This window comes from Sarcophilus harrisii, chromosome 2 (genome assembly GCF_902635505.1).
Source record: "Sarcophilus harrisii chromosome 2, mSarHar1.11, whole genome shotgun sequence".
NCBI classification, from domain to species: domain Eukaryota; kingdom Metazoa; phylum Chordata; class Mammalia; order Dasyuromorphia; family Dasyuridae; genus Sarcophilus; species Sarcophilus harrisii.
The window spans coordinates 622,550,933-622,573,571 of record NC_045427.1 but is presented as its reverse complement, the minus strand read 5'-3'; the positions used below and the strand labels follow the sequence as shown (position 1 = coordinate 622,573,571).

At 33.1% G+C, this 22,639-nt stretch overlaps 2 protein-coding genes across 2 annotated transcripts; both read left to right on the top strand.

Annotated features, from left to right (window-relative positions):
• The first annotated feature begins 923 nt into the window (after positions 1-923).
• Positions 924-1,890, top strand: LOC100930406 (olfactory receptor 13A1-like). Its single transcript, XM_031949531.1, has one exon. It carries the CDS (start codon positions 958-960, stop codon positions 1,888-1,890), a length of 933 nt encoding a protein of 310 aa, XP_031805391.1. The 5' UTR covers positions 924-957.
• Positions 1,891-20,031: 18,141 nt separating this feature from the next.
• On the top strand, positions 20,032-20,964 carry LOC100930672 (olfactory receptor 13A1-like). Its single transcript, XM_003758866.2, has one exon. The coding sequence runs from the start codon at positions 20,032-20,034 to the stop codon at positions 20,962-20,964; it is 933 nt and encodes a 310-aa protein (XP_003758914.2).
• Positions 20,965-22,639: the final 1,675 nt, after the last annotated feature.

The window sequence follows — 22,639 nt, the reverse complement described above, 5'->3', positions numbered from 1 at the left end:
CCAAGTAAGGGGTAAAACCTTTGACTATGAAAGAAAGAGTGGAAGAAAGAATGAGAGAGGGCAGAAGTGAATGAACAAGAGAAAGAGATAGAGAAAAGGGAGAGATTATATATAGAAGAGCATTCACTGAGCACTTTCTATAGGCACAGTACATTGCTAAGGACTAAAGGGATCACAAAAGAAGTGTAAATCTGGCTTTCTACATGAACTCAACGCTTTAAAGGGAGCCAAGACATAACTTCTAGTCTCTTAACTTTTGTCTTTTCATTTATACAATGGGGAATAATTGAGTTACTTCCCAAGGTTATTGTGAAATCTGAAAATAAATGTGTGAAAGCTAATAGAATGTGACTTTCAGGAAGGAAGTTAACATCTTAACATTATCTTTTGATTACATCTACCATGTGTCAGAATAACAATATAGATTATATCTATATATGTATATATCTACATATAGGTATACATATATGTTTATACATACAAGTATACATATATGTGTATGTATGCATATCACATCTGTGATATCCTAAGAAAACACATGCTGGGATGCATTGGAATGATAAGTAATGTGCATCCAGGCCATGGAGGACCCAGATTGTAAGCATGCACAGCAGAATCTGGTTGATAAGGAGAAATGCCTGAAATTGATGAAAAGAACACATAAAAGGAGAGAAGCTAGTAGAAGATGAAATCTTCAATATGAATTAATTCTGGATTTAATTTTAAGGGATCTAATTGTATAATAAGTTTATGGAGAAGCTGTAATGCTTAACATTTTACTCTTGTGTTCTCATTAAACGGAATCTAGAGTTTGGATTTCATGAGTGTGTCTACACATTTAACAAGTCTCTTCTCATTTTCTAGATGATATCACCCACCACATTTCTGCAGTTTGGTTGACACTTGAAAGTATAATTCAGGAACCTCCTGTCTGATCCAGAAAATTCTCCTGCATCAATGGCCATTAGTAACCACTCACAAGTGACGGAGTTCATTCTCCAGGGATTCTCTGAACACCCCAAACTCTGGCTTCTATTATTCAGCTGTTTCTTCTCCTTGTATGTGGTGGCCCTCACAGGCAATGTCCTGATCATCACGGCCATTATACTCAATCCAAGCCTCCACAGCCCTATGTACTTCTTTTTGTTTAACTTGGCTACAATGGACATTATCTGTACCTCCTCCATTCTGCCCCAAGTGCTGGAAGGACTGCTCACAGAAAAGAACACCATCTCTTACAGGGGCTGTATGACCCAGCTCTACTTCCTCATTTGGTCTGCATCATCAGAACTGCTTCTTTTTACAGTCATGGCTTATGATCGCTTTGTGGCCATCTGCCACCCCCTACATTACAGTACCATGATGAACAAGACACTCTGTAATGTATTGGCAGCTGGTGTGTGGCTCATTTGTGCCTTTAATTCCTCTATCCATACTGGTCTAATGACACAACTATCTTTCTGTGGACCTAATGTGATTACTCATTTCTTCTGTGAGATCCCCCCTCTCTTGTTGCTCTCCTGTACTTCTACCTATATTAACAGTGTCATGACTGTCATAGCAGATGCATTTTATGGTTTCATAAATTTTCTTCTGACATTGGTATCCTATGGTTTTATCATCTCTAGCATCCTGAAAATACGGACATCAGAGGGAAAGAAGAGGGCCTTCTCTACCTGTTCCTCTCATCTTATTGTGGTGTCCATGTATTACACAGCTGTTTTCTATGCCTATATAAGTCCTATTTGTAGTTATGATCCAGAGAGGAGTAAACTGGCTGGTGTGTTGTACACCATGTTAAGCCCAACTTTAAATCCTCTGATCTATACCCTAAGGAACAACGAGGTCAAAATGGCCCTTAGGAAGCTCTTCCTAACCATTAGAAAATAATTAGGGATTTTCAAGTCTTTTCATATTGAATATAGGTACAGTATAAAGCCAATTTTTTTTATTTGTGCCTGTGTTTGAGATAATAAAAATATTAAAAATGATCTGTATTGGAAATATCTTTTGATGCTTATCATGATCTTATATATTTGGGTTGCAAGGCTCATATTTATAGGGTTATGGATTTTCTTTCAAACATTATTTAAATTTGAAATAGTGAGCACTAACCCTCAAGTCAGGAGAATCTGAGTTCAAATCAAGTCTCAAACATTTAATACTTTCTGACTGTGTGACTGTGGGCAAATCACTTAACCCCAAGTGCCTCAGCAAAAATAAATAAATAAATAAATACATTTGAAATACTACCAGTTTCATATCGTTTCCTGACTATACTTCCACAACAGAAAACATTAATTAGATATTCTTTCAGGTTACATTTAGATTTTTTTCTTTTTTTTTTTTAACATATCATCTATATATCTGTTATCTATCCTTTTATGTAATCATTTTACTACATGATTGAATTTCATCTTAGAGTCAAAAAACCTACATTTAATTCCAAGCTCTTATACATATAAGCTCCAAAGATCATAATAAACTATTATATTCTTAGTACTCCAGGCAAACCTTTTAAAACTAAATTTTGGAGTAAGTCCTGATTTGATTTAATAGAGGTCTTTGTCTTACTGAAAGTTCCATATAGTAGGGAAATCATAAGAACAGTTCCAACATGTTCATGGGTAGGCAGGGTCAATGTAATAATTTTACCTAAACTAACTTATGTATTAAATTTCATGCCAATTAAATTACAAAAATATTTTATGGAATTAGAAACAAATAAAAACAAAATTTATTTGAAACAACAAAAAGTCAAGAATACCTAAAGAAGTAATGAAAAACATATGTAAAGAATGGAGGTTTAGCAATCCAGAACTTAAATTATAGATTGAGGCAATGATTATCAAACAAATCTGGAATGGCTTATGAACTTGAAAGGCAGATTAATGCAAGACTAGGTGTATAATATACAAGAAAAAATAGGTATAGAAACCGTATACTTGGCAAATGTAAAGATAAGGTTTTTTGGATAAGAATTCGTTATTTAATAAAAAAATGGGAAAATTGGAAAGTATTATGGCAAAAATTTGTCATACACTAGTATCTTATCCCATGTACTAAGAAAAAGTTCAAAATGAATATATTACCCTAGATATAAAAAGAGATAATACAAGAAAATTAGATTTACATGAAAATATTTCTTATCAGACTTATGTATAGACAAACAACTTATGAATAAACAAGAAATAAAGTGCACAGGAGGGTAAAATAGATATTTTCAATTACATTAATTTAAAAAAAATTGCACAAATAAAAGAAATATAATAAGGATCAGAATAAAAGCAGAAAATTGGAGAAAAAATGTATAGACAATTTATTGATCTCGATCTCGTGTTATCACAAATATATAAAGAGCCTTGTCAACTCTATAACAAAATGAGTTATCAACTCTGAGATACCACTATACATCTCTCATATTGGCCAAGTTGACAGGAAAAGATAATGATAAATGTTTTAGGGGATGTGGTAAAACTGGGGCACTAATACAATGTTGGTGAAGCTGTGAACTCCTCCAAATATTCTGGAGAACAATTTTGACCTATGCCCAAAGGGCTTTCAAACTGTGCATACCCTTTGATACAGCAATATTTCTACTGGTTCTAAATCCCAATGATATCAAAAAAGGGAAAAGGACTCATGTGTGAAAAAATGTTTGTAGCAGCCCTTTGTGTAGTGGTAAGGAACTGGAAAGTGAGTGGGTGCTCATCAGTTATGGAATGTTTGTTTGTTTTTTTTTAATTTAATAGCCTTTTATTTACAGGATATATGCATGGGTAACTTTACAGCATTAACAATTGCCAAACCTCTTGTTCCAATTTTTCACCTCTTACCCCCCCACTCCCTCCCCTAGATGGCAGGATGACCAGTAGATGTTAAATATATTAAAATATAAATTAGATACACAATAAGTATACATGACCAAAACGTTATTTTGCTGTACAAAAAGAATCAGACTCTGAAATATTGTACAATTAGCTTGTGAAGGAAATCAAAAATGCAGGTGTGCATAAATATAGGGATTGGGAATTCAATGTAATGGTTTTTAGTCATCTCCCATAGTTCTATTTCTGGGCATAGCTGGTTCAGTTCATTACTGCTCCATTAGAAATGATTTGGTTGATCTCGTTGCTGAGGATGGCCTGGTCCATCAGAAGTGGTCATCATATAGTATTGTTGTTGAAGTATATAATGATCTCCTGGTCCTGCTCATTTCACTCAGCATCAGTTCGTGTAAGCCTCTCCAGGCCTTTCTGAAATTATCCTGTTGGTCATTTCTTACAGAACAGTAATATAGTTATGGAATGTTTGAATAAGTTATGGTATATATTGTTTTACAAGATGTGGTCAACAAGATGATTTCAGAAAGGCCTGAAGAGATTTACAGGGACTCAAGTTAAATGATATGAATAGAATCAAGAATACCTTATACACAGCAACAAGGATATGTGATGATCACCTTGATGGGCATTGCTGTTTTAAACAATGAGGTGATTCGGGACAGTTCCATAGACTTGTGATGGAGAGAGCCATGTGCATCTAGAAAGAGGACTCTGGGAACTGAATATGGATCACAAAATAGTGTTTTCAAATTTTTTATTATTTGCTTGCTGTATTTTTTCTTTCTTATTTTTCCCTTTTTGATCTCATATATTTTGTGCAGCATGATAAATTTGGAAATATGTATAGAAGAATCCCACATTTTTTGACATATATTGGATTACTTGCTATCTAGGGAATAGAGTTGGGGGCAGGGAGGAAGAAAAATTTGGAACATATGGTTTTTCAAGTGTGAATGTTGGAAAGTACTTCTATATATTTTGAAAATAAAATCTATTGTTTAAAAGAAAGAAAGAAAGGGGGTAACTAGGTGGTGTGGTGGATAGAGTACCAGTCTTGAAGAAAGAAAGAAAGAAGGGAGGGAAGGAGGGAGGAAGGAAGGAATAAAGGAAGGAAAGAAATGCATCATTCCCCAATTGATGTCATCAAGAATACAGATGGTTTTCTGATGAAATCAAAATTATTTATAGTAATATAAAATGCTCTAAATCACTATTGATGAGAGAAATATAAATTAAAATAACTCTGAGATTATTTTACATTTATCAAATTTGCTAAAATTATTGGTGGAAAAGCAATAAATTTTGGAGAGGATATAAGAAAAAAAGGGATACTAATTCATTGTTAGTAAAATTGTGAACTGATCTTCCCAAGCAATCTGGACTTAAGTCCAAAGGATTAATAAACTGCCTATGCAATTTGATCCAGCAATACCAATACTAGATCAGTTTCCAAAGAAGCTAAGGGAAAAATAAAAAAAAAAACACATATTGTAAAATGTTTGTAACAACTCTCTTTTTGATGGCAAAGAGCTGGAATTTGCAGGGATATTCATTAATAAGGGAATGACTCAGCAAGTTGAAGTACATGTTTGGAAGGTACTAAAGATGGAATACCACTGTGTATAAGAAATAATGAGCTCAATAATGTTAGAAAAAACATGAATAGACTTATATGAAATAATGAACATTGAAATGAGCAGAAGCAAGAGAACAGTGTATACAATAAAAGCAACAATTTTTAAAGAATATCTTTGTGTTAATAAGCCCTTTTAACTATTATAAATGTTCCAATTAACTTCAAAGTAGATATGAAGGAAGATGTTATCTGTAACTAGAAAAAGAATTGATAATTTATAGAATGATTTAGATATTATATGTGCATAGTTGTGTAATGGTAACCATCTCTAGAATAAAGTAGGATGAGGAAAAAGAGAAAAAAAAGAATGTATATGATAACTTTGTTATATATTTAAAAGGCATAGCAAGTTATACATTTTAGATTTGTAGTTTCATGTGCAATCATCTTTCTTTTTCAATTCTACTGTCATGGAAATGTTTGTTTGATTCCATAAATTGAAAATAAAAATGAAACAAATATTACACACTAAATAATCACACATTTCTAAATAAAAAGAAAAGCAAGAAAAAATATTTTTGCTATAAATAGGGTCATGGGATACCATGACTGCTGGGCAAAATCTTCCTGGAAAATCAGTTGGAATATTTTGTATTTCAGGGCTTTGACCCTATGTGTGGAAGTAGTGGGAGAAGAAGTAGTGACTGATTTCATGCAATTCCCATAAAGACATGGATAGAAAAAGAAATATAGGTCACAGATTGTTCCCCCCATCCTACCTCTCTCTGTGATTCTAGAAATTCTTGATTTAACTCTGAAAAATAAATGCTAAGGAAACATTTATAAGAATTGCATATAATTTAATTTTAAATACAGGGAAGCATATTGTTGCTTCTGCAGACAACTGTAGTGCAGTGAATAAATTCCTGATTCTAGAATCAGGAAGACCTTTCTTCCTAAATTCAAATCTGACCTGAGACACTAGCTATGTGACCCCTTATTAGTTGCTTGACTGTGTCTGCTTCAGTTTTCTCATCTCTAAAATAAGCTGCAGAGAGAAATGGCAAACTACTACAGTATCTTTGACAAGACAACTGAATGAGAGTCATGAAGAATGAACATGACTGAACACCAAAAAATAAAATACTGAATCTCCACATTATATCAAAAGAATAAAGTTTCTTTGTTTTAACTTCTAGATAATTATCAGAGTAAGCCTTCACCACATTTTCAGGTTTCAAAATCTCTAGTTGAGAAAGCATTACTGTCCACTCACTGCATAAAATAAAAGATCACATTTGGAATGAGCCAGTGCGAAAATTTAATTGTCCCTTAGAGTTTTAATTTGGAATGGTTGCCCCCAGTGTTTGCTGGTACTGATATTTACAAAGTTACTGAATTAATTAAGATCTTCTATAAAAGCTAGATGAAACTTAGCTAGGGTGGTTATATCTGCAATGTTCAAGAAATGAAGTTTTTGAATCATTCATTAGATCAATAGCTTTTTTGTTTACACTTATGAATCTAGAAAGCTTAGACCCAGAAGATTTATTCTGTGAGTATATAGGCACATGTGCTAAGGGATATTTCTGTTCTTTCAAATTGTTGGGATAAGATAGGATGCATATCGACCATCTGAAATTTTTTTCTCATTGTGTAACATTGTTATTGAAATTCTCAATGAAACTTTGAAAGTAATGTTACTCAATGAGAAATTCCTAATCATTTGTTATTAAAAATTTCTCAAAGTTATCTTTCATAGAAAGGATCAAAGGCAATTGTTCATTTGCAAACATTTGTTTTATTCCTCTATCATACCCGAACAAAGCTTGGAGTTATGAGGTAGGTCATATGGTCACAGATTTCAAATATTTGAAAGGTTGTCATATGTAAGACATTTGACTTTCTTTCCGTTCAGACATAGGGCATAAGTTGCTCTCCACTATTAATCTGGCCAAGTCATTGTCGTTTCAAGGTTCTAGGTTTGATGTCTGAACTGAGAATAAAAATGTGATAGATGATGACCATCATCATCATTTGAATTGGGAAATCAATTATAAGAATGCTCAGACTTTAACCACAGAAGTATCTTACTTAGCAAATCATTAACGAGATCTCCTTGCATTATTAAATTCCATTTCCCCCCTTCCTTGAGGAAAGTTTGTGTTCTGCTGCCAAAACACAATCTTATTCTCTGAAAATATATATACTTGGTTGCATCAACAAGGCCAGAGCTTTTTTTTTCTTTCTTCTTTTTTTTTTTAGTTTTCTAAATAAGAAAAAAGTAGCAAGATATTAATCAAAGAATCCCTGCATTTTTGAGGTGAAAAGGACCTTAGAGTTTATTCCATACTAAAACTTTATTTCTTATCCAATTCCCCAATAAATGACCCTGCACCTTCCTTTAGAAGAACTAAAATTAGGAGAAAAAACTCACTCTCAAGAATTTTTAGACTTGAGGGTCTAATAACTTATTTGGGTTTTAAGAAATATTTTGATAAGTGGATTTAAATGTATTTTTTTTATCACACTGTGTATTGCATTTTCTCCTTTTAAAACATCTTGAAAAGATATCCACAAAGTTCACCAGTTTGCTAAAGGAGTTTATAATATGAACAAAAGAAAACAGAAATATCAGAAATAGCTAAAATCCTTTTTACTTAAAGTTATCTTATTTTATATTTCTTTGGCTTAAATTGTCTGAACAACTGATTTTAAATGATCAGAAGGTCAAATATCCCAGTGAGATATAGTGAAGGATCAGGAGTCATTGTGAGAAACATCATGATTATTTTGAAACTTGCTGGAATAAGGGTTTTATTTCTAGTTTTCCTTTTAGATTTCTGATTAGGCAATTTCTTTTAGCACACTAAGTCCTAGATTCCTCACTTTTAAGAGTTAGACTCAGTGTTTGAAAAAGTATTTTTTTTAAATTCAAGGAGAGAAACTTTATTTTTCTTTTCAAATTTAATGATGAACTCACAAGTGTTCAAAATAAATGTCCTTTAAGCAAATACTTATTATTCATTTTTAATTTTAAAAATTGTTTAAAATTTTCTCTTTTACTCTGGATTCTCTCCCACTCACTGATAAGTCAAATAACATGATACCAATTATATGTGTGAAATCATGTAAATCACTTCCATATTAGCTATATTGTACAAAAATAAGAGAAAGAAAGAAGAGCAATAGAAATTAAGAAAGGAAGGAAGGAAAGAAGGAATGAAGGAAGGAAGGAAGGAAGGAAGAAAGGAAGGAAGGAAGGAAGGAAAGAAGGAAGGGAGGAAGGGAGGGAGGGAGGAAGGAAGGGAGGAAGGAAGGAAAGGGAGGAAAGAAAGAAAGAAGCAGAAAGAAAGGGAGGAAAGAAAGAAAGAAATATAGAAAGAAAGGAAAAAGAAAACTATACTTGAATTTCCACTTAGAGTTCCTCAATACCGGTGAATAGTATTTTTCATCAAGAATCCTTTGGGATTTTTTTGGATCATTTTGCTATCAGAGTAGCTAAGTCTTTCATAGTTGATAGTCATTACAATATTTTTGTTACTATGTACAATGGCATCTTAGTTTGGCTCACTGCTCTCTGCATCAGTTTATTTAGGTCTTCACAGGCTTTACTGAAAATATTTTCTTTTGCCATTTATCACCAACATTACTCTGTCACAATCATATGCCACAAATTGTTCAGCCATTCAGTTGATGGTCATCCTTTGAATTCCCAATCCTTTGCCACCACAAAAAAGTTACTATAAATATCTTTGTCCATGTAGGTTTTTATCCCTTTAATTGCTTTGGTATACAGAACTCATTGAAGTATTGCCAGATCAAAGGTTATACACAATTTTACAGCCCTTTAGGCATAATTTCAAATTTTCTCTCTAATACTTGGAGCATTTCATAACTTCCCCAAGAGTTCTTTCATTTATCTATTTCATCTTAGCTCTTACACTATTTTTCATTTTTGAAAAATATGAAGTATATGAACTGGTACTTCAGAAACAATAGTAATTGATAGCATTTTTCTATGACCATAGATCACTTTTATCTCTTATGAAAATTGCCTATTCTTGTCTCATGATAATTTATCAATTGGAGAATGGCTCTTATTTTATCAATTTGAATTGCTTCTCTATATATTTGAGAAATCTGACTTTTAGCAGAGAAAATTGCTCTAATATTTTTGACCTTCATTGTCTATGGTACCCTTTTCATCAAAAATGTGGTTTCCTTAATTATATCTCTTTATTTGGTGTATTTTTAGTTTTGTTTTGTTGGAGATTGTGATTGCTATCCCTGCTCTCTTTACTCAACTAAAAATATAGTCTGGTACAACTCATTCTTTTAAATTTTTTTTGGTCTTTGTGTTACAGGTATGTCCCTTATAAATAACATATTGTTGGATTTGGGTTTTTACTTTTTTCTGCAATCCACTTCCATTTTATAGGTGAGCTTATACTGTTCACATTCACAGTTATGATTACTATGTATCTTACTTTATTTTGTTTTCTTTTGTTTATTCTTCTCTTTTTATCCACTCCTTTTTCAAAAAAATGTTTTTCTTTTGACTTTCTTCTTGGATTTCTTAATTCATACTCCCTTTTAGTATAAAATCTCTACGTCTACCCCAAACACACACAAGCTCCTTGTCTTATTTCCTTTCTTTTCTATTTCCTTGTTGGGTAAGGTAGATAGATTTTTAAATTTTTAAATTCACTTTTGCAAAATCTCATGTTCCATATTTTTCCCTCCCTTCCTCTCTCCCCCTCCCAAAGATGGCAAGTAATTCAATATATTTTGATCATGTACAATTCTTTTATTCATATTTCCACAATTATCATTCTACTTAAGAAATATCAGAATAAAAAAGAAAAAAAAAAGAAAGAAAACCAAATGTAGGTAAACAACAACAAAAAAGTAAAAATACTATATTGTGGTCCACACTCAGTTTCCATAATTATATCTTTGAGTGCAATGGCTCTCTTCATCGTAAGATCATTGGAACTGGCCTGCATCATCTCATTTTTGAGAAGAGCCATGTCCATTCAAATTGATCATCATATAGTCTTGTTGCTGTATAAAATTATCTTTTGGTTCTGCTCACTTCACTTAGCAAAAGTTCATGTAAGTCTCACCAATCATCCTGCTGATCATTTCTTATAGAACAATAATATTCCATAATATTCATATACCATAACTTATCTGACCATTTTCCAGTTGATGGGCATCCCTTCAGTTTCCAGTTTCTTGACACTACAAAAAGGGTTACCACAAACATTTTTGCACATGTGGGTTTCTTTCCCTCCTTTATGATCTCTTTGGGATACAAGCCCAGGAGAAACACTCCTGGATCAAAGATTATGCACAGTTTGATACCTTTTTGGACACATTCCAAATTGCTCTCCAGAATGCTTGAATCAGTTCACAGCTCCACCAACAATGTATTAGCATCCCAGTTTTCCCTCATTCCCTCCAACATCTGTCATCATCTTTTCCTGTCATCTTATCAGTCTGAGATGTGTGTAGTGGTACCTTAGAGTTGTCCTAACTTGCATTTCTCTGATCTATAGTAATTTAGAGCACCTTTTCACATGACAAATAGAAACAGGTGTTGGAGTTTTTTAAAATACTTTTTCAGTCTCTATTGAGATAATCATAGGATTTTTGTTAATTTGGTTATAGATATAGTCAATTATGCTAATAGTTTTCTTAATATTAAATCAGCCCTGCATTCCTGGTATAAATCCTACTTAGTTATGATGTGTTATCCTGGGGATAACTTCTTGTATTCGCTTTACTAATATTTTATTTAAGATTTTTGCATCAATATTCACTGGGGAAATTGGCCTATAATTTTCTTTCTCTGTTTTCATCCTGCCTGATTTAGATATCAGGAATTTAGTCATAAAAGGAATTTAGTAGGATTCCTCCTTTCCCTATTTTCCAAGATACTTTGAATAATATTTGAATTAATTTTTCTTTAAATGTTTAATAGAATTCACATGTAAATCCATCTGGTCTTAGAATTTCTTTCTTAAGGGAGTTGATTAATAGCTTGTTTGATTTCTCTTTCTTAAATTGGACTTAAATAATTTATTTTCTCCTCTCTTCATCAGGGCAATCTATATTTTTGTAGATATTTATCCACTTTACTTAGATTATCAAATTTATCAGCATACAGTTGGACACAATAGCACTTAATTATTGCTCTAATTTCCTCTTCATTGGTGGAAAGTTCTCCTTTTTCATTTTTGAGACAAACAAGTTTTCTTTTACCTTTTTCTAATCAAATTAACTAAAGGTTTATCTATTTTGTTGTTTTTTTTATAAAGCCAGCTTAGTTTTGTTTATTAGTTCAATAGTTTTTTTTTAACTTTCAATTTTATGAATCTCCCCTTTAATTTTCAAAATTGCAAATTTGGTATTTACTTGATGGTTTTTAATTTATTATTTTTCTAGCTTTTTTAGTTGCATGCCCAATTCATTGATCTTCCCTTTTTCTATTTTATGCAAGTAAGCATCTGGAGATATAAAATTTCCCTTAAAAATTGCTTTGACTACATTCCATAAATTTTGTGTCATCTCATTATCATTCTATTAGATGAAATTATTGAATGTGTCTATGATTTGTTGTTTTGTCCACTCATTCTTTAGGATCAGATTGTTTAGTTTCCAATTGAGTTTTTTTTTCTGTGATCCTGTATTACACATAATTTTTATTGCATTATGACCTGAAAAAGCCGCATTTACTATTTCTGCCTTTCTGGCTTTGATTTTGAGGTCTTCATGCCCTAAGATATGGTCACATTTTTTGTGTATGTTCCATGCACCACTGAAAAAAAACTTCTTTCTCTTTGCATTCAACTGCCTCCAAAGATCTATCATACCAAACTTTTTCTAAAATTCTATTTACCTCTTTAACTTCTTTCTTATTTATTTTGAAGTTCGATTTATCTAGTTCAGAGAGAGCAAGGTTGAGTTCCCCAACTAGTATTGTTTTGCTGTTTGTTGCTTTTTGCAGTTTTCTTAACTTTTCCTTTAGGAATTTGGATGCTATACCACTTGGTACTTATATGTTTAGTGAAGATAGTGCTTCATTAACAATGATACCCTTTAGCAAGATATGTATTTCCTTCTTTATCTCATTTTATTAGATCTATTTTTGTTTTTGCTTGATCTGTGATCAGAAACACTACCCTGCACTTTTTCTGGGAAAATTATTTTTGGTTGCATTCCTAGTTACTTTGCCTTTTGGAATATCTTATTACAGTTCTTGACTTCTTTTCTTTTCTTTGTTTTAGATTATACATGTGCATTTTTTTTACATATTCCCATATGAGTCATGTTGGGAGAGAAAAATCAGAACAAAAAGGGAAAACCATGAGAAAAAATAATAAAAGAAAAAAGTGAATATAGTATTCTTCAATCTATATTCACTCTCCATAGTTCTTTCTGTAGATACAAATGAGGTTTTCACTTCAAAATTCTTTGGAATTGTCTTGGTTCACTTGACTCATCACACAATCTTGTTGTACAAATCTTTTTCTCATTCTGCTTGCTGCACTTAGCTTCAATTAATGTAAATATTTCCAGGCTTTTCTAAAATCAGTTTTTCATCATTTTTATGGAATAATATTATATATATATATATATATATATATATATACTATAATTTATTCAACTATTCCCTAATTGATGGCCATCCACTCATTTTCTGATTCTTTGCAACCAACAAGGAGCTGCTATAAATATTTTTGCTATGGGTCTTTTCTCTCTTTTATGATTTTTCTGGAATACAGACAGTAGTGGCCCTGCTGAATCAAAGGGTATACACAGGTGTATAGTCCTTTGATCATATTTCCAATAATGCATTTAAGAATGATTGGATTTCTCAACTTCTTTAATATAGAAAAATCAGAACAAAAAGGGAAAAAATGAGAAACAAAACAAAAAGCAAGCAAAGAACAATTAAAAAATGAAAATATTATATTGTGATGCATACTCAGTTCCCTCAGTCCTCTCTGAATGTAGATGACTCTCTCTGTCAACAATTCTTTGCCTTCCTACATCATCCCATTGTTGAAAAGAACCATGGTCAACAGAATTAATCATCATATAATCTTGTTGCTGTTGTGTACAATGTTCTCACTTCACTCAGCATCATTTCATGAAAGTCTCTCCAGGACTTTCTGAAATCAGTCTGCTCATCATTTCTTATAGAACAATAATAATTTATAGCATTCATATACCATAACTTACTCAGCTATTTTCCAACTGATGGACATCCACTCAGTTTCTAATTACTAGCCACTACACAGAGGGCTACTACAAACATTTTTGCCCATGTGGGTTCTTTATTTTTTTTTTATAATCTCTGTGGAATACAGGTCCAGTAGAGACATTGTGGAATTAAAAAGTATACTCAGTTTGATAGCCCTTTGGGGATAGTCCCATATTGTTCTCCAGAATGATTGTATCACTCCACAACTTCATCAACAATGTATTAATGTCCCAGTTTTTGCACATCCCCTCCAACATTGCTTATTTTCTTTTCCGGTCACATTAGCCACTCTGAGAGGTGTGTGGTGGTACCTCAGAGTTGTCTTAATTTGCATTTCTCTGCTCAATAGTAATTGAGAGAATATTTTCATATGACTAGAAATGATTTTAATTTCTTCATCTGAAAATTGTCTATTCACATCCTTTGAACATTTATCAACTGGAGAAAGGTTGGTTCTAATAAATTAGAGTAATTTACCTATATATTTTAGAAATGAGGCATTATTAGAACCTGTGGACATAATATTTTCCCAGTTTTCTACTTTTTTTTCTAATCTTTTCTACATTGGTTTTGTTTATACAAAAACTTTTTAACTTAATATAAGCAAAAATATGTATTTTACATTCTGTAGTGTATTTTAGTTCTTCTTGAGACACAAATTCCTTCCTTCTCCACAAATTCAAGGGGTAAACTACATTACTGTTCTTATAATTTGCTTATAATATGACTCTTTATGTCTAAATCATGAACCCATTTTAACTTTATCTTAGTATATGGTGTTAGATGTGGGTCAATGCCTAGGTTCTGCCATACTAATTTCAAATTTTCTCAGAAAATTTTTCAAACAATGATTTCTTATCCTAAAAGCTGCTGTCTTAGGTTTATCAGACACTAGATTACTGTAGTCATTGACTATTGTATCTTATCAACCCAACCTATTCCAATGATTTACTACTCTATTTCTTGGCTAATATCAAATAGTTGTGATGACCACTAGTATATAATATAGTTTTAGTTCTGGCATAGCGAGGCTACCTTCATTTTCATTTTTCCATTAATTCTCTTGAAATTCTTGATCTTTTGGTTAACTTTGTTATTGTTTTTTTTTCGAGCTCTGTAGAATTAATAATTTCTTGTCTTTGTTTGGTATGGCACTGAATAAGTAGATTAATTTAAGTAGAATTTTCATTTTTTATTATATTAGCTCAGCCTACCTATGAACATTGATATTCTTCCAGTTTATGAGATCTGACTTTATTTTAGTGGAATTTATTTTGTAATTGTGTTCATATAGTTCCTGATTTTGTCTTGGCAGGTAGACTCAAAATATTTTATATTACTTACAGTTATTTTAAATGGATTTTCTCTTTGTATCTCTTGTTGCTAGACATTGTAGGTTACATATAGAAATGCTTATGGTTCATGTGGATATATTTTATTTCCTGAAACTTTACTGAACTTGTGAATTTTTCCTAGAACATTTTTATTTTCTATTTTACCATTGTTTGTTGAGATTTTTGTAAGGACTTCAGATAATTTTCATGTTTCCTTTTCTAATCTCCTGGAGTTTAGAAAGTCTTCATTGCCTTTGTCCATGTTTCTTCTAACTCTCTTTTAAGATTCTTTTTGAATTTTTCTAGGAGAGCCTTTTGAAATAGAGACCAACTCATCAGCATTTGAGGCTTCATCTAGAGATGTTTTGCCTTTAAAACCCTCAAGTTTTATGGTCTGTTCTTCCCTATCTGGATAAAAAAAAACTATCTATGGTTGGAGATCTTTTTTTGTGTTTTTGCTCATTTTTAAAAGTTGAGTTCTGGTTTTAAGGCAAAAGGGAAATTATCCCGAGCTTCTTCTATAGGTTACAGAGGCTTCACTGGGTCAGTTCTGTTGATTTCCTTTCTATCCTGTGTGGTCATGGCCAAGTTCCTTGTTATATTGTGGTCCAAGAGCTCACTATTTGTCTTTTGTTGTTCATTTGGAGATCTCCTAGCTAGTCTGCTGATCCTCTGGCTTCTGAATCAGGATAGGGTAGCCAATTCTGCTGTATTTTGGTTAAGAATCTCCCAGTAGATTCCCTCAGCCAGTGGAGTCTATTCCACCCTGCATTCATTTGTTTTGCCTGTGTAGGACTGTCTTTCTCTCTCTTCCTCCATCCCCTACTCTGAGATGCAGACACACTTCCTTAAATTCTTCCAAAATAACTTCGGCTTGAAATTTATTACACTCAAAATATTTGTGGGTTCTGTCACTCAAAAACCAGTTCAGAGGCTTGATCTGAGGAAAACCAAAAAGATCTCAGGCAAAGACGTGTCTATTCTCCCATCGTCTTGGCTCTGCCCTGTCTCCACTCTGCTTTTTAAGGAAGTTTTTTTTTTTATCAGTGAATTTTAATGTCTATTTTTTTCCATTTGACCTACCCTGATTTTTTGAAGTAGTTTTGTTTTTCTTTAGTGAATTGTTGTGCCTCTTTTCATTAGGATAATTCTGCTTTTTATGGATTATTTCCTTTAATATCCTTTCTCTGTGTCTGTCTCTGTGTCTGTCTCTCTGCCTCAGTCTCTGTTTCCAATTTATCTCTCTCTCTCTGTCTCTATCCTTTCTCTGTCTCTCTCTCTCTCCCCCTTTCTCTCTATCTGTCTGCCTGTCTATTAGTCTCTCTCCCTCAAACTTTGAATTTTCTTTCCCTAATTTCCTTGTATCATTTTTGTATCTTTTCCTATTTTTCCCTCTACTATTCACATCTCTTTAATTCTTCTAGAAATTATTGTTGGTAGTAGGTCCAATTAGCATTTTATTTTCAGAGTTTGGGTTTGATATTTTCAAATTGTTGTCTTCTTTGTGTCTTGCTCTTTCCTGCTACTTTGATAGCTTTTTATAGTCAAGTTTTTTTTTATCTTTTCCAGTCTATTTCTTGATTTTTCATTTTATGCTAAAATTGGGCTCTTCTCACCTATGACTAGGGAGTCACTACTCCCATCTTCACATTTTTGACACTGCTGTTTTCAGAGCTAGTTCTGTGTTGTTCAATGGCTTTTTTTTTTTTTTTTAATTATTTTAGCTTTGTATTTACAAAACATATGCCTGGCTAATTTTTCAACATTGACCCTTGAAAAACCTTCTCTTAAAAATTTTCCCCTTCTTACTCCCACTCCCTCCCCTAGATGGCAGGTGGTCCAAGACATGTTAAATATGTTAAAATATATGTTAAATTCTCTCTCTCTCTCTCTCTCTCTCTATATATATATATATATATATATATATATATATATACACACATATTTATACAATTATCTTGCTGTACAACAAAAATTGGATCTAGAAAGAAAAAAAACCTGAGAAGGAAAACAAAAATGCAAGAAAACAATGAGAATGAAAATGCTGTGTTGTGATCCACACTCAGTTCCTATAGACCTCTCTGTATGTATAGAAGGCTCTCCTCATTACTGAACAGTTGGAAATGGTTTGAATCATCTTATTGTTGAAGAGAGTTACATCCATCAGAATTGATGGTCATATAGTCTTTTTGTTGCCATGTGCAGTGATCTCCTAGTTCTATTCATTTCACTTAGCATCAGTTCATATAAGTCTCTCCAGGCCTCTCTGAAATCATTCTGCTGGTCATTTCTTACAGAACAATAATATTCTATAACATTCATATACCAAAATGTATTCAGTCATTCTTCAATTGATGGGCATCTATTAAGTTTCCATTTTCTAGCAGCTACAAAAAGGGCTGCCACAAACATTTTTGCACATACAGGTACCTTTCCCTCTTTTAAGATCTCTTTGGGATATAAGCCCAGTAGTAACACTGTTGGGTCAAAGGGTATGCACATTTTGTTAACTTTTGAGCACAGTTCCAAATTGCTCTCAAGAATGGTTGGATTCACAGTTGCACCAACAATGTATCAATGTTCCAGTTTTCCCACATCCCCTCCAATATTCATCATTACCTCTTCCTATCATCTTAACCAATCTGAGAGGTGTGTAGTGGTATTTCAGAGTTGTCTTAATTTGCATTTCTCTGATCAATAGTGATTTGGAGCACCTTTTCATATGACTAGAAATAGTTTCAATTTCTTCATGTGAAAATTGAGTGTGTATATACTTTGTCCATTTATCAATTGGAGAATGGCTTGACTCATAAATTAGAGTCAATTCCCTATATATTTTAGAATGAGACCTTTATCGGAACACTTGAATATAAAAACTGTTTTCCCATTTTTTTGCTTCCCTTCTAATCTTGTCTGCATTAGTTTTGTTTGTACAAAAAAAATTAATTAATATAATAAAAATTATCTATTTTGTGATCAATAATGATCTCAAGTTCTTCTTTGGTCACAAAACCCTTCCTCCTCCACAGATCTGAGAGATAAACTATCCTATGTTCTTCTAATTTGTTTATGATATCATTATGTCTAAATCATTGTTGCCGCCGTCTTTTAAGAGCTCATTGCATATGAACCCTTTGATTTCAGAGTCAAGATGCATGAGGCAGGAGATTCTGAGAATGTGAAAAGAGCTCCAGTTTATTATGCTGTACAGCCTTGTTGATATACATTTTTGCAAGCATGATCAGCATGTGAGCAGTAGGCAATGCCCAATCACCATAAAGGGCTTTGTATATGCATTGTATCTACCAATGGGAGGAGAGCCAATCCAGAAATTTAGCAACTCACTTACAGGCAAGAGGCCCTGTCAAGGCATACCTGCTCATGAGCAACTAGCTGTGACCCTCAGGCTAAACACTTTCCCATAATCACAAATAATTGTTCCTTGCTCAACAAGGGCATTTCAGAAAACTTATTGTGTATCAAAGGTCAAGGTGACCTGGATACCCCCTTTCAGCAGAATCCCATACTCCTCACAAAATGGATCATGAACCCATTTTGATGTTATCTTAGTATATGGTGTTAGGTATGGATCAATGACTAGTTTCTACCACACTTTTCCCAGCAGTTTTGTTGTTGTTGTTGTTTTTGTTTTTGTTTTTTTGTCAGATAATGAATTCTTATCCCAAAAGTTGGGATCTTTGGGTTTGTCAAACACTAGATTGATATAGTTATGGACTATTTTGTCCTGTGAACCTAATCTATTCCACTGATTAATTAGTTTATTTCTTAGCCAATACCAAATGGTTTTGGTCACCACTACTTTATAATATAGTTTTAGATGAAGTACAGCTAAGCCACCTTCATTTGCTTTTTTTTCATTAATTCCCTTGAAATTCTTGACCTTTTGTTCTTCCAGATTAATTTTGTTGTTATTTTTTCTAGGTCATTAAAATAGTTTCTTGGGAGTTTGATTGGTATAGCACTAAATAAATAGATTAGTTTAGGTAGTATTGTCATCTTTATTATAGTTGTTCGACCTATTCAAGAGCACTTAATATTTTTCCAATTATTTAGATCATTCTTTATTTGTGTGCAAAGTGTTTTGTAGTTTGGTTTGCAATGTTTTAATGGTCCCAATGTATTATTATATTGGAAGTAGTATTGCCACTGGTATTTTCATCTGTATTTTGTCTTTATCCAGAAAAGCCCCTTGTTTCCTCGTTACTTACTGCAAGTGCTAATGCTCTTCTTGGCCTTGTAATTATGGGAGCAGGGACCTGCTCTTCTGTAGCTGCTTTAGTAGTGCTCTTCTCTCTTGGAACTCTAATCAGTATCCCCTTTTCCTTGTGAATGACAATCAGCATTTCTCTCTGCACAGAAACTACAATACTAATCTAAGTTTCAGCAAATAAAAGTGTCCGTCAGCATCAGCTGCACCCAATTCCAGAAAGACATTTCTTTAATGTTTTCCTGACCAGGTGTCTGACTACCTTATCATCTCTGGGCTGAAAGTTTTCAAAATTGCTTTATTGTTTGGGGGTAGTTAGTTTGTGCAGTAGATAGAGCACCAGCCCTGAAGTCAGTTCAAATTTGACCTCAGACACTTAATACTAAATAAGTAATGAAAGACCCAGAGAAGGAAAAAAAAAACCTAATTCACCTGGAGAAATGTCCAAAATTTATGAAAATATTCAAAGTAAGAGGACTTAGTAGAAGATAGAGTTTAACTCTAGATTTGTTTTTAAGGGATTTGATTGTGTTATGAGTTTATTGAAAAGCTGTTCTAGAATATTGTAGGCCAGTTCTATACATTACTTTTCTGTTCTCATTGTGAAAGGTATCCCATAGCTTAGATTTCTTAAGTTTCATGAAGGATACATTCTTAACAAGTCTCTTTTAATTTTCTAGATGCTATCTCCTGTCACATTTCTTCAGTTTGGGTAACACTTGAACATATACTCCAAGAACCTCCAGTTTGATCCAGAAAATCCTGCCAGATCAATGGCTATTAGCAACTACTCACAGGTGATAGAGTTCATTCTTCAGGGATTCTCTGAACACCCCAAACTCCGGCTTCCATTATTCAGCTGTTTCTTCTCCTTGTATGTGGTTGCTCTCACAGGCAATGCCTTGATCATCACAGTCATCACACTCAACCCAAGCCTCCACAGCCCCATGTACTTCTTTTTGTTCAACTTAGCTACAATGGACATTATCTGTGCCTCTTCCATTCTGCCCAAAGTGCTGCAAGGACTGCTCATAGAAAAAAACACTATCTCCTATAGGGGCTGTATGACCCAACTCTACTTTCTCATTTGGTCTGGATCATCAGAACTGCTTCTTTTCACAGTCATGGCTTATGACCGCTATGTGGCCATCTGCCACCCCCTACATTACAGTACTATGATGAACAAGACACTCTGCAATGTGTTGGTAGCTGGGGTGTGGCTCATTTGTGCCTTCAATTCCTCCATAAATACTGGTCTAATGACAAGACTGTCTTTCTGTGGACCTAATGTTATTACTCATTTCTTCTGTGAGATTCCCCCTCTCTTGTTGCTCTCCTGTACTTCTACCTATGTTAACAGTATCATGACTGTCTCATCAGATGCTTTTTATGGTTTTATAAATTTTCTTCTGACATTGGTATCCTATGGTTTCATCATCTCTAGCATCCTGAAAATTCGGACATCAGAGGGAAAGAAGAGGGCTTTCTCTACTTGTTCTTCTCATCTTATTGTGGTGTCCATGTATTACACAGCTGTTTTTTATGCCTATATAACTCCTATTTGTAGCTATAATCCAGAGAGAAGTAAACTGGCTGGTGTGTTGTACACTATGTTAAGCCCAACATTAAATCCTCTGATCTATACCCTAAGGAACAAGGAGGTCAAAATGGCCGTCAGGAAGTTCTTTCTAACCTTTAGAAAGTAAATAGGGATTTTTTCAAGCCTTTTTATACAGAGTGGTATAAGGCTGTTTTATTTATGCCCAGAGTTGAGAAAATACAAATTTTAAATAAAGATCTTCTTCGGTGATATACTTTAATACTTACCATGATCTTATATATTTGGGTTACCAGTCTCAGATTTATTGGGTTATTGAATTTTTTTAAGTATTGTTACAGTTTGAAATAAATAGTACCTACTTCACATTGTTACCTGCATTATACCTCTATAACTGCAAAATTTCCCCTTTACAAGATTAAGATAAAGAAGTAAATATGCTTTCAGCTTAACTTTAACTTTTATTCTCAGTATTTATATGTCATTTCTCTGTCACATCACCCACTCCTCTCTTTCTCCTCCTTCCTTCTCTGTCACTCAGAAGCATGACATCCCTGACAGAGACTAAACATAGGCTTAATTGTAACCTCTTACACATACAAGCTTTGCTATGTACCCCTTAAACTTTTAATATTCTATTACTGTCATGACTAGATAAGGCACAAGGTAAAATTGAAAAAGGTTTTGATTGTTTCTCAACAGCCCTTAATTGAATCCTGGATTTGTCCTAGCCCTACATTAAGCATAATATCGTAAATTCCTTGTGAAGTCAGACATTCCTTAAAGGTTACTTGTAGTACTGAATTTCTTCATATGATTTTGGATGTACTCAAGTTCATTGTGTCCCAAAGTCATAGTCTTGTTGGAACTAAGGGTTCTTAAACATTTTTTGTGTCTTGAACCTCACTGTCATATATAATATAAATATCCTCTTAGAATAATGTTTTAATCATAAAATAAAATTAAGAGAATATATTATATTGATATGCAGTTATAACAGTAATATAAGTAGTAAGGTTAGTTTATCATTAATAAAATTATATATAAATATTATATATGTATAAAATAAAAAGCTTTTCAACCAGGATAAGAACTGTTGGTCCTGACTCTGATTTTCCTTTTTAAAGTAATTTTTAAAATATATTTCCCAACTATATTAAGTATAATGATTGATATATTGAAGGGGCCTACCCAAGAAAAGATATTCCATGTTTGAACACTGAGTTATCTGTTTGTCTATCTATCTATCTATCTATCTTTCTATCTATACCGAGAAGTTCCTACATACCTTGCCTTGAGTTATGAAAATAAGGTTAGTAAACTATCAGTTTAGCAAAATTCATTTAGTTAAAGTATGCAAATTTAAGAGACTTTTCTTACCACTTATGATTGAAAAAGAGGTGTTACAGTCCAGACTTCCTGCTGATGAATTCCCTGAGGCTATACTCTCCCTCGGTCCCTATGAATATACCCACTAACAGTAATCAAATATAAAGGAAAAAACACAGGGAAATCCCAGCTTTTCATCTGGGTTCCCATTCCACACTGTGCCCAAACCACCAATCCATCATGTGCCTAAAACACTGTAGAGTTAGGGAGCTACATGGTTGCATACATATATGTGAATAATAAATGATCTAACTCATGATCCTTTGAGTGCTTTTGTTTTCTTAGCACCAAATTACCCATGGTGTTACCTTAAAAAAATGTTTCCAAAGCTAAGTTCAAAGCTTCTAAGTTCCCTAAGTTAGCTTCATTTTTTTTTCCCTTTACATTAAGAAAAGTCAGTGAAGATATGCTGTTTTATGGAAATGTTCATGCCA

Excerpts from the sequence above, each read along its gene's own strand:
- LOC100930672 (XM_003758866.2), top strand. The coding sequence starts at position 20,032 with ATGGCTATTAGCAACTACTCACAGGTGATAGAGTTCATTCTTCAGGGA.
- LOC100930406 (XM_031949531.1), top strand. The coding sequence starts at position 958 with ATGGCCATTAGTAACCACTCACAAGTGACGGAGTTCATTCTCCAGGGA.